Source organism: Amphiura filiformis, chromosome 8 (genome assembly GCF_039555335.1).
Source record: "Amphiura filiformis chromosome 8, Afil_fr2py, whole genome shotgun sequence".
In the NCBI taxonomy this organism is placed as follows: domain Eukaryota; kingdom Metazoa; phylum Echinodermata; class Ophiuroidea; order Amphilepidida; family Amphiuridae; genus Amphiura; species Amphiura filiformis.
In genome coordinates this window covers 50093853-50107936 of record NC_092635.1, presented here as the reverse complement: position 1 = coordinate 50107936, position 14084 = coordinate 50093853, and the positions used below count along the sequence as shown (strand labels likewise).

The window sequence follows — 14084 nt, the reverse complement described above, 5'->3', positions numbered from 1 at the left end:
TCTTGACATACTTGAATGGATTCGATAGCCCAAAGATTGTTCATAATTGTTCATAAGTACTTGAGTAGACTTAATATAGCCAAATCTATTTTTTGTCCTTCCAAAGGTTGAAATTACCATTGTATCTGATACAAACAACCCACCAGAGTTTGATCAACCAGTCTACGATGTGACACTTGTTGCACCTCAATATACGACACCTATAGAATTACTTGATCTGGCAAAGAGAGTGACTGATGTTGATGATGGTAACATAGGCAATGGAGAATTAATCTTTACACAAGTAGCTACTGACCCAGATGATGGACTCTGTAAGTGACAAATCAGAAGGTTATGAGCTATATAAATAAAACAATTGTTTGTAAAGATCTTCTATAATACATTTGCTAATTAGTAGAGTGGCTTTTATAACCGTAATTGATAACAAGAAAGAAGGTTTAAGCAGGTAAAAATCCCATTTCTTTCACTGGTTAGGTTAAGTGGGTAAGAATGAATCCAGTGGAGGATACAATAGGATACCTTGAATGTGCAAAGAACTTGAAAGAAAGAGCAAGATACACCATTTTATGTGGGAATCAACACAAAGAGGAACACCTCTTCTTTTGAAACTAAACAAGCTCATTGTCATTCAGGGTAGAGGAAGTAACAAATGTGTGTACAGATGATAGTTAAGTTTCAAATGCCAAAAATTCTGAACCTCACACACTCAGAATCTGTGTATAAATATCACAAGAAGTCCATGATAGGGAAAACGAGAGATGGGTGTCATGGGCCCTGGTCCATTTTTTTAACTTGCCCAAACCTTACTTTGTATAATGCTGTTGACCTTCTGCAGCTGTTATGGTTCTGAACCCATAGTATTTATAATAGTTTATAGCTCATTTTTATTAATTTGCATTTAATTCTATCACCTTACAGTTGAAGTGACAATAATTGGTGAAGTCCTTTTGGTCAGACCATTGATAGAAGTCACTGAAGCTTATACAGTCAAGATAAATGTCAATGTTGCTGATAAAGGTGTACCACCATTGTCTGATGATGCACTGGTACAAATTCATATCGAGCTACCAGATACTGGAATTTATCCCCCTATCTTTGGTCCTGATGATTGCCAGGATATCAATGTGGATGAGGTAAGCTTTAAACTAATTACTTTGTTTAATCATTTGTTGATATTAAGCAATAAATAATTATTTTAAAATTTGCTTATTTTTACAGGCAGCATTTAATTGAAATTAAACACAGTCAATGGAATTGTTTTGTTCAAACGCTCTTCCATATTTTGATTTGATTTTGATTTTGAAATTGATTTATTTATAAACCTTCACTAATTGGACAAAATGTTCCTCCACATGAACATACCCACATGTCTCCCATGATGTACACACACCCCACACAAAATATGTTGCATAATTAAGATGTCAGGTTTTAAGTAATCAGTTTTTATATTATTTTAACAGGAGTTATCAGCCCCAGCATATATCTGTCAGGTTCAGGCTACATCAGATTTAGGAACTGAGATAACCTATGAGTTGATTGATGCAGGATTCTTTGCCATTGATACTACTGGACAAATTACATCGACTGTTGTGTTGGACTATGAAGAACAACCGCAATATGTGGTATGTATTCACACCTTTATCTGGTCAATAATTAATTATTCCTCAACCTTACAAATGGTATATTTTACGCTCAGGCGACGAAAAAAGAAACCCTGTTCTACGGGCGGACCGGACCTTTCAACTAGGGTCAGTCGGTCAGCTTTTTTTTTTTTGGAAATGACCCAAAAATCACCAAAATCTGTAAATAATTAGCAATTTGAGAAAATACAAAAATATTGTTCCTGAAATTTCTTAAATTTGGGTCGGCATTCATATATACAGGAAAATTTTTTTTCCCAATTTGTTCAAACTCTGGGTCGGTCGGGCCCGTAGAACAGCGTTTTCTTTTTTTTTCGCCTTATCAAATGTGAAGAATTTGATTGCGATAGACCAAAGTTTTTCTTCACCAGGAATGAAAGTGTGTTAGCTACAGTGAATGTCAGCATATTTTGCAACATAGTAATAGTGTAACTGATTTTATCTTTGCCTTTTCTTACTGAGGGCACATCACAATTGTAAATGGAATACAAAGATTGTCTATGTTGTGTTAGCTACAGTGAATGTCAATATATTTTGCAACATAGTAATAGTGTAACTGATTTTATCTTTGTCTTTTCTTATGCAGCTTTTAGTCTCTGCCAGCAACATAGATGGAACCACTTATAAACCTGTGACAGTCAATGTGAATGACATCAATGACAATTCACCACAATTTGAATCAGTAATTAAAAGTATCATTAATATAATACACAGTTGCTCATCAGCGATACATCAACAAACATAAATATACATCCACAAACTTAAGATGTATGAGCTGCAGACAATACTGAAAATATTCTTGTAAAATATGTTTGGTGCAAATTTAGCTTATTATATTTTGTGAAACAAGAACTAAATGAAGCAGGTTCTATATGGTGATCAAAAGTCCAGAAGTAAGTTTATATAATATGCCTAACCAGGGATTTAGGAAGCAACAACTGGGAAAATATTTAAAGATATGTCTATTTACTGCTACTTATATTGGTTTTGTAGAGAAAAGTTATTCAAAGCTGTATTTCGAACTGGAAAGAGGAGTTTAGTATTAAAGTAAAAATGGATCTTCAATAATTTGGTGCCTTTTGTTATTTTGTCAGTATCAAACCATATATTTCTTTTGATTCTCAACAGAATGAATGTGGGAATGTAATCTTACCAGAGAATGCTGTCTTAGAAACCTATGTTTGCCGTGTCCTAGCAGTAGATATGGATTATCCAGGCACTGATAACTCCAGGATCACATATGAATTAAGTGGAGACAACAAAGGTACTTTTTAATTCACAAAAGGGAGTAAGTTTAATTCTGATCTATAAATTGTAGTATTTCTGGAATTGATCTCTTTCGAGTAGCCATACATTTTGCAAAGGTTGAATACTAGCTAGGTCCTCTTGGTCTTAAAAACTAAAAGTATGCAAATGAACAAAATTAGAATGTATTGTCATGGTTGTATAAGATAATAATAACAACAATAACGAGACTAATAATAGGCTCATTATGGGGTTTTGGGGTTTATACCATGCTTGGTTAAAGTTTCAACAATATAACTTAAACATATTTAAAGAAATTATATTATTACAATATTATTGATTTAGACAAGTTTGAGATTCGCAAGGATGGTGCACCTGGTTATGGCTATATATACCTCAACTGGTCACTGGATAGAGAATTCCAAGATTCATACACCTTAACTGTGCTGGTAAGTAGAGTATCATGTATTGCTGGTTTTTCTTGTGTGTGTGTGTGGGGGGGGTGGGTAGGGTGTGGGGGGGTGTGGTTGGTAGTGGTGCATGCACAGTTGTAAACATTGGCAAAAGAGAACACAATAAATCTCTGTAACTGCATACACACCACAGGAACCTTTGATATCTATGGTGTTTCTATATCTAAAACAGTAAAAGAATACATTATAGCCATTGCTTGCACTTGGTTGGTGACAACTTCCACTGTAAGGAGAAAAAAGGGAAATGTGTGTCTGCAATTGAATATTAAAAACTCAATATGGATGGTTGCATGTTGACATTCATGATTACCGAAGTTTATATGTACTCATTTACCACATAAGTAGGGCATATTTGAATTACATAAAAAACACTGATAGAGGTTTCTTGCAACATCACATCTCAACTACACACATACAGGCTGTACGTATTATTTCACAAGAGCTAGCTGTTACAAATGTCAATTTTTTTTAACCTTTAATTTGACAGGCCAAGGATAATGGCAACCCTATTCTCAGCACTCCTCCATTGGATATAGAGATTGATGTTGGAGACATCAATGATGTGCTACCAGTATTCACAATTCCACCAGTAAGAGTTATCTATTATGCACCTGTTGACCCTGGTGTACAAGTAAGTAATGCTGGACCTTATGGAAGCTATGTCATGAGATATTTGACAGTAATTTTTGAAGTTTCTTCTATTATAGGTGCTTAATCGTAGTTTTAAGAATATTATACTTCACTATGAAAATATTTTGTTAAGTGATGTTTCATTCTCAAACTAGCAAAATGTGTTGTTTTCTTTTCTAGGTAACAGCAGTAACACCAGAGGATGATGATATTTATCCCAATGACATCATTATGTGCAGACTGTCTGGTTCTGATAAGTTTTTAGTGTCGTCAGATGGTAAGAATCAAAATATGCATGTCCACACTTCCCAGAAATTAAAAATTTTGAATCTTATTAATCAACATGAAGGATTTTTACACTATTTATGAAGTAGACAACGGCAAATGTGAAAGCAATCTGATAAGACAAAATTTGTCAAAGAAATGAAGAGATTATGTTGATAAAGTTTTCTTTTGTGTTTCAGGTGTAACATGTTCATTAATTGCTGCCCAACGTCTTGAATTCCAAGCAGAACCACATATACTAAACATAACAGCCTACAATCCTGACAAACCAGATCTGATTATAGATGACAGTAGCATAGAAGTCAGGGTATTTGTAACAGACACTGCCTGTTTTGTAGACATCACACCTGGAGAGTTTATTGTGAGATATAAACAGGGTGATGTAAGTGCAGGTGTACCAGTGATTGATGTTGATGCAACAAGTACATGTAGTGATGACCCAGTTTTTGAAATAAACAACCAAGAACTGTCTCCAAGTAAGTTAAATAATAAGATTCCTGCTGGAATATTAAACCTGGAAAAATTAAATATTTCATGATCAGTTATCTGGACTGTAAAATTCTGTGATTAAAAAATAAAAATGCCTGAAATATACATAAAAATAATCCTTTGTGAATTTAGCCCTAACTATGCGCACATTGATGCAAGCATCGTTTATGCGCCTATGGTCCTGGATGCGAAGATCATCACTGCACACATTGAAGTGTGCAGTAACATTGTCCGCATCGGTGTGATGTATTTAGGTTAAAATTGAGAAAAGCTTTTGGGATTTTGCAAAATGATCTATTAAAAAAGGTAAGAAATGTTATGAATTGGGAATGAAACTGCATTAATAAGTCATGGAATTCAATTTTTCCTGAAACTGCAGAAAACCCAGAGTAATAGAAATACAAGTGTAATCTCTGAAAGATAATTTTGTAATTGAATGAATAAATTGTATAAATGCCTATTTTATCAATTGTGATTGTAGGTGGAGGTGTGCATATGTGTAAGAGTGAAACAGAATAGGGCATGAGTTTCCAACCTTATTTAGAATTGAATTTCTTGCAAGCCTAGCTTTTGAGTTTTGAGCTCCTTGTATTCTCATTTTATTATTCTGTCTGGATAATATTTTCAGATCCTGGTGCTGGTGACCCGTTCCTGCCATCAGCTGATTTCAGAATTGACAGTGCAAGTGGTCAAATATTTTCTATGACTAATACTCCTGCTATTGGAGCACATATCATGAGAGTGATTGCATACCATACATCTGATCCAGAAAACTCTAAAGATGAAGTCCAGGTAAATGTGTAACAATTTGTGTGAATAAGCAAACCAAATGATCCTCTGCTAATGTTACATCCAATTTTCCTATCATGTATCAGATACAGTTTACATAAGTCTAACTTGAATCTCACACCCTCTGCTTTCTTGACATACTTGAATGGATTCGATAGCCCAAAGATTGTTCATAATTGTTCATAAGTACTTGAGTAGACTTAATATAGCCAAATCTATTTTTTGTCCTTCCAAAGGTTGAAATTACCATTGTATCTGATACAAACAACCCACCAGAGTTTGATCAACCAGTCTCACGACGTGACACTTATTGCACCTCAATATACCACACCTATAGAATTACTTGATCTGGCAAAGAGAGTGACTGATGTTGATGATGGTAACATAGGCAATGGAGAATTAATCTTTACACAAGTAGCTACTGACCCAGATGATGGACTCTGTAAGTGACAAATCAGAAGGTTATGAGCTATATAAATAAAACAATTGTTTGTAAAGATCTTCTATAATACATTTGCTAATTAGTAGAGTGGCTTTTATAACCGCAATTGATAACAAGAAAGAAGGTTTAAGCAGGTAAAAATCCCATTTCTTTCACTGGTTAGGTTAAGTGGGTAAGAATGAATCCAGTGGAGGATACAATAGGATACCTTGAATGTGCAAAGAACTTGAAAGAAAGAGCAAGATACACCATTTTATGTGGGGAATCAACACAAAGCGGAACACCTCTTCTTTTGAAACTAAACAAGCTCATTGTCATTCAGGGTAGAGGAAGTAACAAATGTGTGTACAGATGATAGTTAAGTTTCAAATGCCAAAAATTCTGAACCTCACACACTCAGAATCTGTGTATAAATATCACAAGAAGTCCATGATAGGGAAAACGAGAGATGGGTGTCATGGGCCCTGGTCCATTTTTTTAACTTGCCCAAACCTTACTTTGTATAATGCTGTTGACCTTCTGCAGCTGTTATGGTTCTGAACCCATAGTATTTATAATAGTTTATAGCTCATTTTTATTAATTTGCATTTAATTCTATCACCTTACAGTTGAAGTGACAATAATTGGTGAAGTCCTTTTGGTCAGACCATTGATAGAAGTCACTGAAGCTTATACAGTCAAGATAAATGTCAATGTTGCTGATAAAGGTGTACCACCATTGTCTGATGATGCACTGGTACAAATTCATATCGAGCTACCAGATACTGGAATTTATCCCCCAATCTTTGGTCCTGATGATTGCCAGGATATCAATGTGGATGAGGTAAGCTTTAAAGTAATTACTTTGTTTAATCATTTGTTGATATTAAGCAATAAATAATTATTTTAAAATTTGCTTATTTTTACAGGCAGCATTTAATTGAAATTAAACACAGTCAATGGAATTGTTTTGTTCAAACGCTCTTCCATATTTTGATTTGATTTTGATTTTGAAATTGATTTATTTATAAACCTTCACTAATTGGACAAAATGTTCCTCCACATGAACATACCCACATGTCTCCCATGATGTACACACACCCCCACACAAAATATGTTGCATAATTAAGATGTCAGGTTTTAAGTAATCAGTTTTTATATTATTTTAACAGGAGTTATCAGCCCCAGCATATATCTGTCAGGTTCAGGCTACATCAGATTTAGGAACTGAGATAACCTATGAGTTGATTGATGCAGGATTCTTTGCCATTGATACTACTGGACAAATTACATCGACTGTTGTGTTGGACTATGAAGAACAACCGCAATATGTGGTATGTATTCACACCTTTATCTGGTCAATAATTAATTATTCCTCAACCTTACAAATGGTATATTTTACGCTCAGGCGATTTAAAAAAAGAAACCCTGTTCTACGGGCGGACGGACCTTTCAACTAGGGTCAGTCGGTCAGCTTTTTTTTTTTGAAATGACCCAAAAAATCACCAAAATCTGTAAATAATTAGCAATTTGAGAAAATACAAAAATATTGTTCCTGAAATTTCTTAAATTTGGGTCGGCATTCATATATACAGGAAAAAATTTTTTCCCAATTTGTTCAAACTCTGGGTTGGTCGGGCCCGTAGAACAGCGTTTTTTTTTTCTTCGCTTTAGCAAATGTGAAGAATTTGATTGCGACAGACCAAAGTTTTTCTTCACCAGGAATGAAAGTGTGTTAGCTACAGTGAATGTCAGCATATTTTGCAACATAGTAATAGTGTAACTGATTTTATCTTTGCCTTTTCTTACTGAGGGCACATCACAATTGTAAATGGAATACAAAGATTGTCTATGTTGTGTTAGCTACAGTGAATGTCAATATATTTTGCAACATAGTAATAGTGTAACTGATTTTATCTTTGTCTTTTCTTATGCAGCTTTTAGTCTCTGCCAGCAACATAGATGGAACCACTTATAAACCTGTGACAGTCAATGTGAATGACATCAATGACAATTCACCACAATTTGAATCGGTAATTAAAAGTATCATTAATATAATACACAGTTGCTCATCAGCGATACATCAACAAACATAAATATACATCCACAAACTTAAGATGTATGAGCTGCAGACAATACTGAAAATATTCTTGTAAAATATGTTTGGTGCAAATTTAGCTTATTATATTTTGTGAAACAAGAACTAAATGAAGCAGGTTCTATATGGTGATCAAAAGTCCAGAAGTAAGTTTATATAATATGCCTAACCAGGGATTTAGGAAGCAACAACTGGGAAAATATTTAAAGATATGTCTATTTACTGCTACTTATATTGGTTTTGTAGAGAAAAGTTATTCAAAGCTGTATTTCGAACTGGAAAGAGGAGTTTAGTATTAAAGTAAAAATGGATCTTCAATAATTTGGTGCCTTTTGTTATTTTGTCAGTATCAAATCATATATTTTGTTTGATTCTCAACAGAATGAATGTGGGAATGTAATCTTACCAGAGAATGCTGTCTTAGAAACCTATGTTTGCCGTGTCCTAGCAGTAGATATGGATTATCCAGGCACTGATAACTCCAGGATCACATATGAATTAAGTGGAGACAACAAAGGTACTTTTTAATTCACAAAAGGGAGTAAGTTTAATTCTGATCTATAAATGGTAGTATTTCTAGAATTGATCTCTTTCGAGTAGCCATACATTTTGCAAAGGTTGAATACTAGCTAGGTCCTCTTGGTCTTAAAAACTAAAAGTATGCAAATGAACAAAATTAGAATGTATTGTCATGGTTGTATAAGATAATAATAACAACAATAACGAGACTAATAATAGGCTCATTATGGGGTTTTGGGGTTTATACCATGCTTGGTTAAAGTTTCAACAATATAACTTAAACATATTTAAAGAAATTATATTATTACAATATTATTGATTTAGACAAGTTTGAGATTCGCAAGGATGGTGCACCTGGTTATGGCTATATATACCTCAACTGGTCACTGGATAGAGAATTCCAAGATTCATACACCTTAACTGTGCTGGTAAGTAGAGTATCATGTATTGCTGGTTTTTCTTGTGGGGGGGGGGGTAGAGGGAGGTAGGGTGTGGGGGGTGTGGTTGGTAGTGGTGCATGCACAGTTGTAAACATTGGCAAAAGAGAACACAATAAATCTCTTTAACTGCATACACACCACAGGAACCTTTGATATCTATGGTGTTTCTATATCTAAAACAGTAAAAGAATACATTATAGCCATTGCTTGCACTTGGTTGGTGACAACTTCCACTGTAAGGAGAAAAAAAGGAAATGTGTGTCTGCAATTGAATATTAAAAACTCAATATGGATGGTTGCATGTTGACATTCATGATTACCGAGTTTACATGTACTCATTTACCACATAAGTAGGGCATATTTGAATTACATAAAAAAACACTGATAGAGGTTTCTTGCAACATCACATCTCAACTACACACATACAGGCTGTACGTATTATATCACAAGAGCTAGCTGTTACAAATGTCAATTTTTTTTAACCTTTAATTTGACAGGCCAAGGATAATGGCAACCCTATTCTCAGCACTCCTCCATTGGATATAGAGATTGATGTTGGAGACATCAATGATGTGCTACCAGTATTCACAATTCCACCAGTAAGAGTTATCTATTATGCACCTGTTGACCCTGGTGTACAAGTAAGTAATGCTGGACCTTATGGAAGCTATGTCATGAGATATTTGACAGTAATTTTTGAAGTTTTTTCTATTATAGGTGCTTAATCGTGTAGTTTTAAGAATATTATACTTCACTATGAAAATATTTTGTTAAGTGATGTTTCATTCTCAAACTAGCAAAATGTGTTGTTTTCTTTTTCTAGGTAACAGCAGTAACACCAGAGGATGATGATATTTATCCCAATGACATCATTATGTGCAGACTGTCTGGTTCTGATAAGTTTTTAGTGTCATCAGATGGTAAGAATCAAAATATGCATGTCCACACTTCCCAGAAATTAAAAATTTTGAATCTTATTAATCAACATGAAGGGATTTTTACACTTTTTATGAAGTAGACAACGGCAAATGTGAAAGCAATCTGATAAGACAAAATTTGTCAAAGAAATGAAGAGATTATGTTGATAAAGTTTTCTTTTGTGTTTCAGGTGTAACATGTTCATTAATTGCTGCCCAACGTCTTGAATTCCAAGCAGAACCACACATACTAAACATAACAGCCTACAATCCTGACAAACCAGATCTGATTATAGATGACAGTAGCATAGAAGTCAGGGTATTTGTAACAGACACGGCCTGTTTTGTAGACATCATACCTGGAGAATTTATTGTGAGACATAAACAGAGTGATGTGACTACAGGTATACCAGTGATTGATGTTGATGCAACAAGTACATGTAGTGATGACCCAGTTTTTGAAATAAACAACCAAGAACTGTCTCCAAGTAAGTTAAATAATAAGATTCCTGCAGGAATATTAAACCTGGAAAAATTAAATATTTCATGATCAGTTATCTGGACTGTAAAATTCTGTGATTAAAAAATAAAAATGCCTGAAATATACATAAAAATAATCCTTTGTGAATTTAGCCTAACTATATGCACATTGATGCAAGCATCGCTTATAAAGACATGGTCCTGGATGCGAAGATCATCACTGCACACATTGAAGTGTGCAGTAACATTGTGCGCATCGGTGTGATGTATTTAGGTTAAAATTGAGAAAAACTTGGGATTTTGCAAAATGATCTATTAAAAAAGTTAAGAAATGTTATGAATTGGGAATGAAACTGCATTAATAAGTCATGGAATTCAATTTTTCCTGAAACTGCAGAAAACCCAGAGTAATAGAAATACAAGTGTAATCTCTGAAAGAGAATTTTGTAATTGAATGAATAAATTGTATAAATGCCTATTTTATCAATTGTGATTGTAGGTGGAGGTGTGCATATGTGTAAGAGAGAAACAGAATAGGGCATGAGTTTCCAACCTTATTTAGAATTGAATTTCTTGCAAGCCTAGCTTTTGAGTTTTGAGCTCCTTGTATTCTCATTTTATTTATTCTGTCTGGCTAATATTTTCAGATCCTGGTGCTGGTGACCCGTTCCTGCCATCAGCTGATTTCAGAATTGACAGTGCAAGTGGTCAAATATTTTCTATGACTAATACTCCTGCTATTGGAGCACATATCATGAGAGTGATTGCATACCATACATCTGATCCAGAAAACTCTAAAGATGAAGTGCAGGTAAGCTCAACTTTGTATTACTGTAAAGCACGATCAAAGTGATAATTAAAAAATCTAGTCATCTGGACTTAATATTTTTAACTGGCGACGTTTCACATCTTTTCCTGGATGCTTCCTCAAGCCGTCTGATTTCTCGGCGGCGATGAAACGTCGCCAGTTAAAAATAGTAAGTCAAGTTGACTAGATTTTAATTACTGTATCAATTTGAATGTTTATGTACCTGGATGATGAGAATAAAGCATGATATTTTTGCAGTATTATTAACTTTTGCTGTTTCTCGATTACCATACTGCGGAATCATGGCATGTTGCCTGTGGGGATCGACACTAAGTCAGGTGTCGAGTGAGCAAACTAAAAAATAGTGCAAAAAGCGTGAGCGTACACAAAGAAACTTCACACGTATGATGAGAGATGTCGCCAGGTCTGAACGCTGTACCAGCGTCTGCTGAATTCGAGTATGCTTAGAGGGCACATGCATGGAAATTCCAATCTGTTTGTTTATGGTGATTACAAACAGTTACACATTAAAGCCTATGGGTAACAAATATTTTTGCAGCTCCGAAATTAACCACAAACAGCCAAAAATAAGAACCTAATAAAAACCTTGCACAAATTTCCCTCTATACAAAAGCCTATTGTTTTTGTGATTTACCATATATTGGATCCAGAAAACTAAAATAAAATTTAGGTAAGCTTAACTTGAACCTCAAACACTATGTCTAGACTTGTATACTAATGCCTAATTCATCTCTTTTTGACCAAAGGTTGAAATTACCATTGTATCTGATACAAACAACCCACCAGAGTTTGATCAACCAGTCTACGACGTGACACTTATTGCACCTCAATATACCACACCTATAGAATTACTTGATCTGGCAAAGAGAGTGACTGATGTTGATGATGGTAGCATAGGCAATGGAGAATTAATCTTCACACAAGTAGCTACTGACCCAGATGATGGACTCTGTAAGTGACAAATCAGGCGGTTAAAAGATGTTATAGAATACATTTTGTTAAGGTTACACGAAGAAACGTATAAAAAACGTATAAAAGACGTATAAAGTTGTTCTCTAAAACCGCATTTTCTCAGCAATCAAATATCGCAGTGAGTCAAATGTTGGTGCATGGATGTATCTTAACATTTTTTTTGTGTGTTTATACACATTTTTAGAATCCGCTTGAAAATCCTTCGCTTAAATCATTTTTACGCACCATGTTCACAAGATCAAAAACACGCTCCATGCAGTTTTTTTCAAATATTCGCTCCGTATAAAACTACGCCGAGTGATTGTTTTCTCCTTTTTTTTTTTTTTTTACAAATCGACCAAAGAAATAATGTTGCCATGGGGAAGAACCAAAAACAGTACCGATTAAATTTTATTAGCCCGTTTTTGGGAACAATTTTCGAGAATCTTGTACCACAAAACACTGTTATGTTACATTATCGATATCTGGATTGTGGAACATTAATTTTGATTTCTAACTGCCTACATTATTTCTCGAAAGTATGTCGATTCCTTTACCATTTGAATTTCACTCCAAATTTAAGCTACTTTTGCAAAAATCAAGGTTTTTCGCCATCGATACCTCCGACATTTACAGCGGTGATGAGATTGTTTATCATAAGAGCCTGGTATGCACTATTCCATAATAGTCAGTTTGAGATCAATCGATTTCACAGATCACTCAGTAGCTCAATCGGTTAGCGCTGGACTCACGCTCGACTATATAATACTATAGTTTTGAGCTGGAAAACTTTGGTACGTGTTCGAGTCCCTATGTGGTCCATTTCATCTATTTTATTTTATTTTTCTCTCACTTTTTTCTTGTTCGCTTCTTTCTTTCTGACTGCAGCGATTGATTGTTTTTGCCCGCTTTTTTTTTTCATTATATAATTCAGGAATTTTTTAGGCTATAGGCCTACTAGTCTAATAGGCGCGGCCTATGAATATATTTTTTCAAATTAGATTAACAAAATATTGGTTGTTGGTTTTGTATACTGTTGTTGTAGTTATTGTTGTAGGCCTATATATTGCATAATCAGGGTATAAATAGGCATACCAGGCCTATTATAGCATATAGAAGCATTGATTTATTTCACGACAGATATCATCCAGGATAATTTTAAAAATTGAAAATTTAGAAAATCCAAAGGAAAATTGCTGAAAACGGCTGCCCACAATCACACCCCCCCATCAGCCCATATGGTCCTATCATGGTCGCCCCTTCCCTATCCCTGCAACATATAGGATGACTCACAAGCCGCGGTTTGTCCGTGGCCCTAGTTCAGATTGATACACTATTGTACGCGTGAGTTCATTCTTTTCTGCAAGGCTGTTTCCATTATTAACTTACGCCCCTCTGGAATCAAGCCTTGAAAATCAATTGTATTTAACCTTAATTAGTAGAATTAATAACAAGAAAGATTGTTTAAGTCAGTAAAAACTGTATTTCGTTTACCAGTTAAGTTATCATATAAAGTAGGTAAAAATTAATTTTATGGAGGAAGGCACACACATTAATGATCAATAAAAATAATGCAAGAGGATATCTTGAATATGCCAAAAACTAGAAAGAAAGAGCAATTAAGGTATAGCATTTGTGGGAAACCAACACAGAGAGGGCCACCTTTCGAAACTAAACATCTTCAGGGTAGGGACAGTAACAAATGTGGGCACCAAGGATATTTAAGTTTCAAATTCTGGACCCAAATCCTCAAAATCTAAAATCTTTTACAAATATAAGAAGTTCATGGTGAGATAAATAAGGTAAAATTCACATGCTTTTAAGGGGTGGGGTATGAACGTTTGGACAGTATTTATTTTGGGACATCAGAGCACATCA

General features: G+C 34.6%; 1 protein-coding gene across 1 annotated transcript in view; it reads left to right on the top strand.

Annotated features, from left to right (window-relative positions):
• LOC140158384 (protocadherin Fat 4-like) overlaps positions 1-14084 on the top strand; it is a 53513-nt gene that overhangs the window by 6409 nt on the left and 33020 nt on the right. Inside the window, exons 14-34 of the mRNA XM_072181477.1 lie at positions 107-311; positions 919-1133; positions 1461-1622; positions 2227-2322; positions 2769-2904; positions 3231-3334; positions 3846-3989; positions 4169-4265; positions 4453-4749; positions 5391-5554; positions 5828-5993; positions 6602-6816; positions 7145-7306; positions 7910-8005; positions 8452-8587; positions 8914-9017; positions 9527-9670; positions 9853-9949; positions 10138-10434; positions 11074-11237; positions 12002-12206. Of these exons, the coding sequence (XP_072037578.1) occupies positions 107-311; positions 919-1133; positions 1461-1622; positions 2227-2322; positions 2769-2904; positions 3231-3334; positions 3846-3989; positions 4169-4265; positions 4453-4749; positions 5391-5554; positions 5828-5993; positions 6602-6816; positions 7145-7306; positions 7910-8005; positions 8452-8587; positions 8914-9017; positions 9527-9670; positions 9853-9949; positions 10138-10434; positions 11074-11237; positions 12002-12206 (3406 nt within the window). The remainder of the gene's footprint in view (positions 1-106; positions 312-918; positions 1134-1460; positions 1623-2226; positions 2323-2768; positions 2905-3230; positions 3335-3845; positions 3990-4168; positions 4266-4452; positions 4750-5390; positions 5555-5827; positions 5994-6601; positions 6817-7144; positions 7307-7909; positions 8006-8451; positions 8588-8913; positions 9018-9526; positions 9671-9852; positions 9950-10137; positions 10435-11073; positions 11238-12001; positions 12207-14084) is intronic.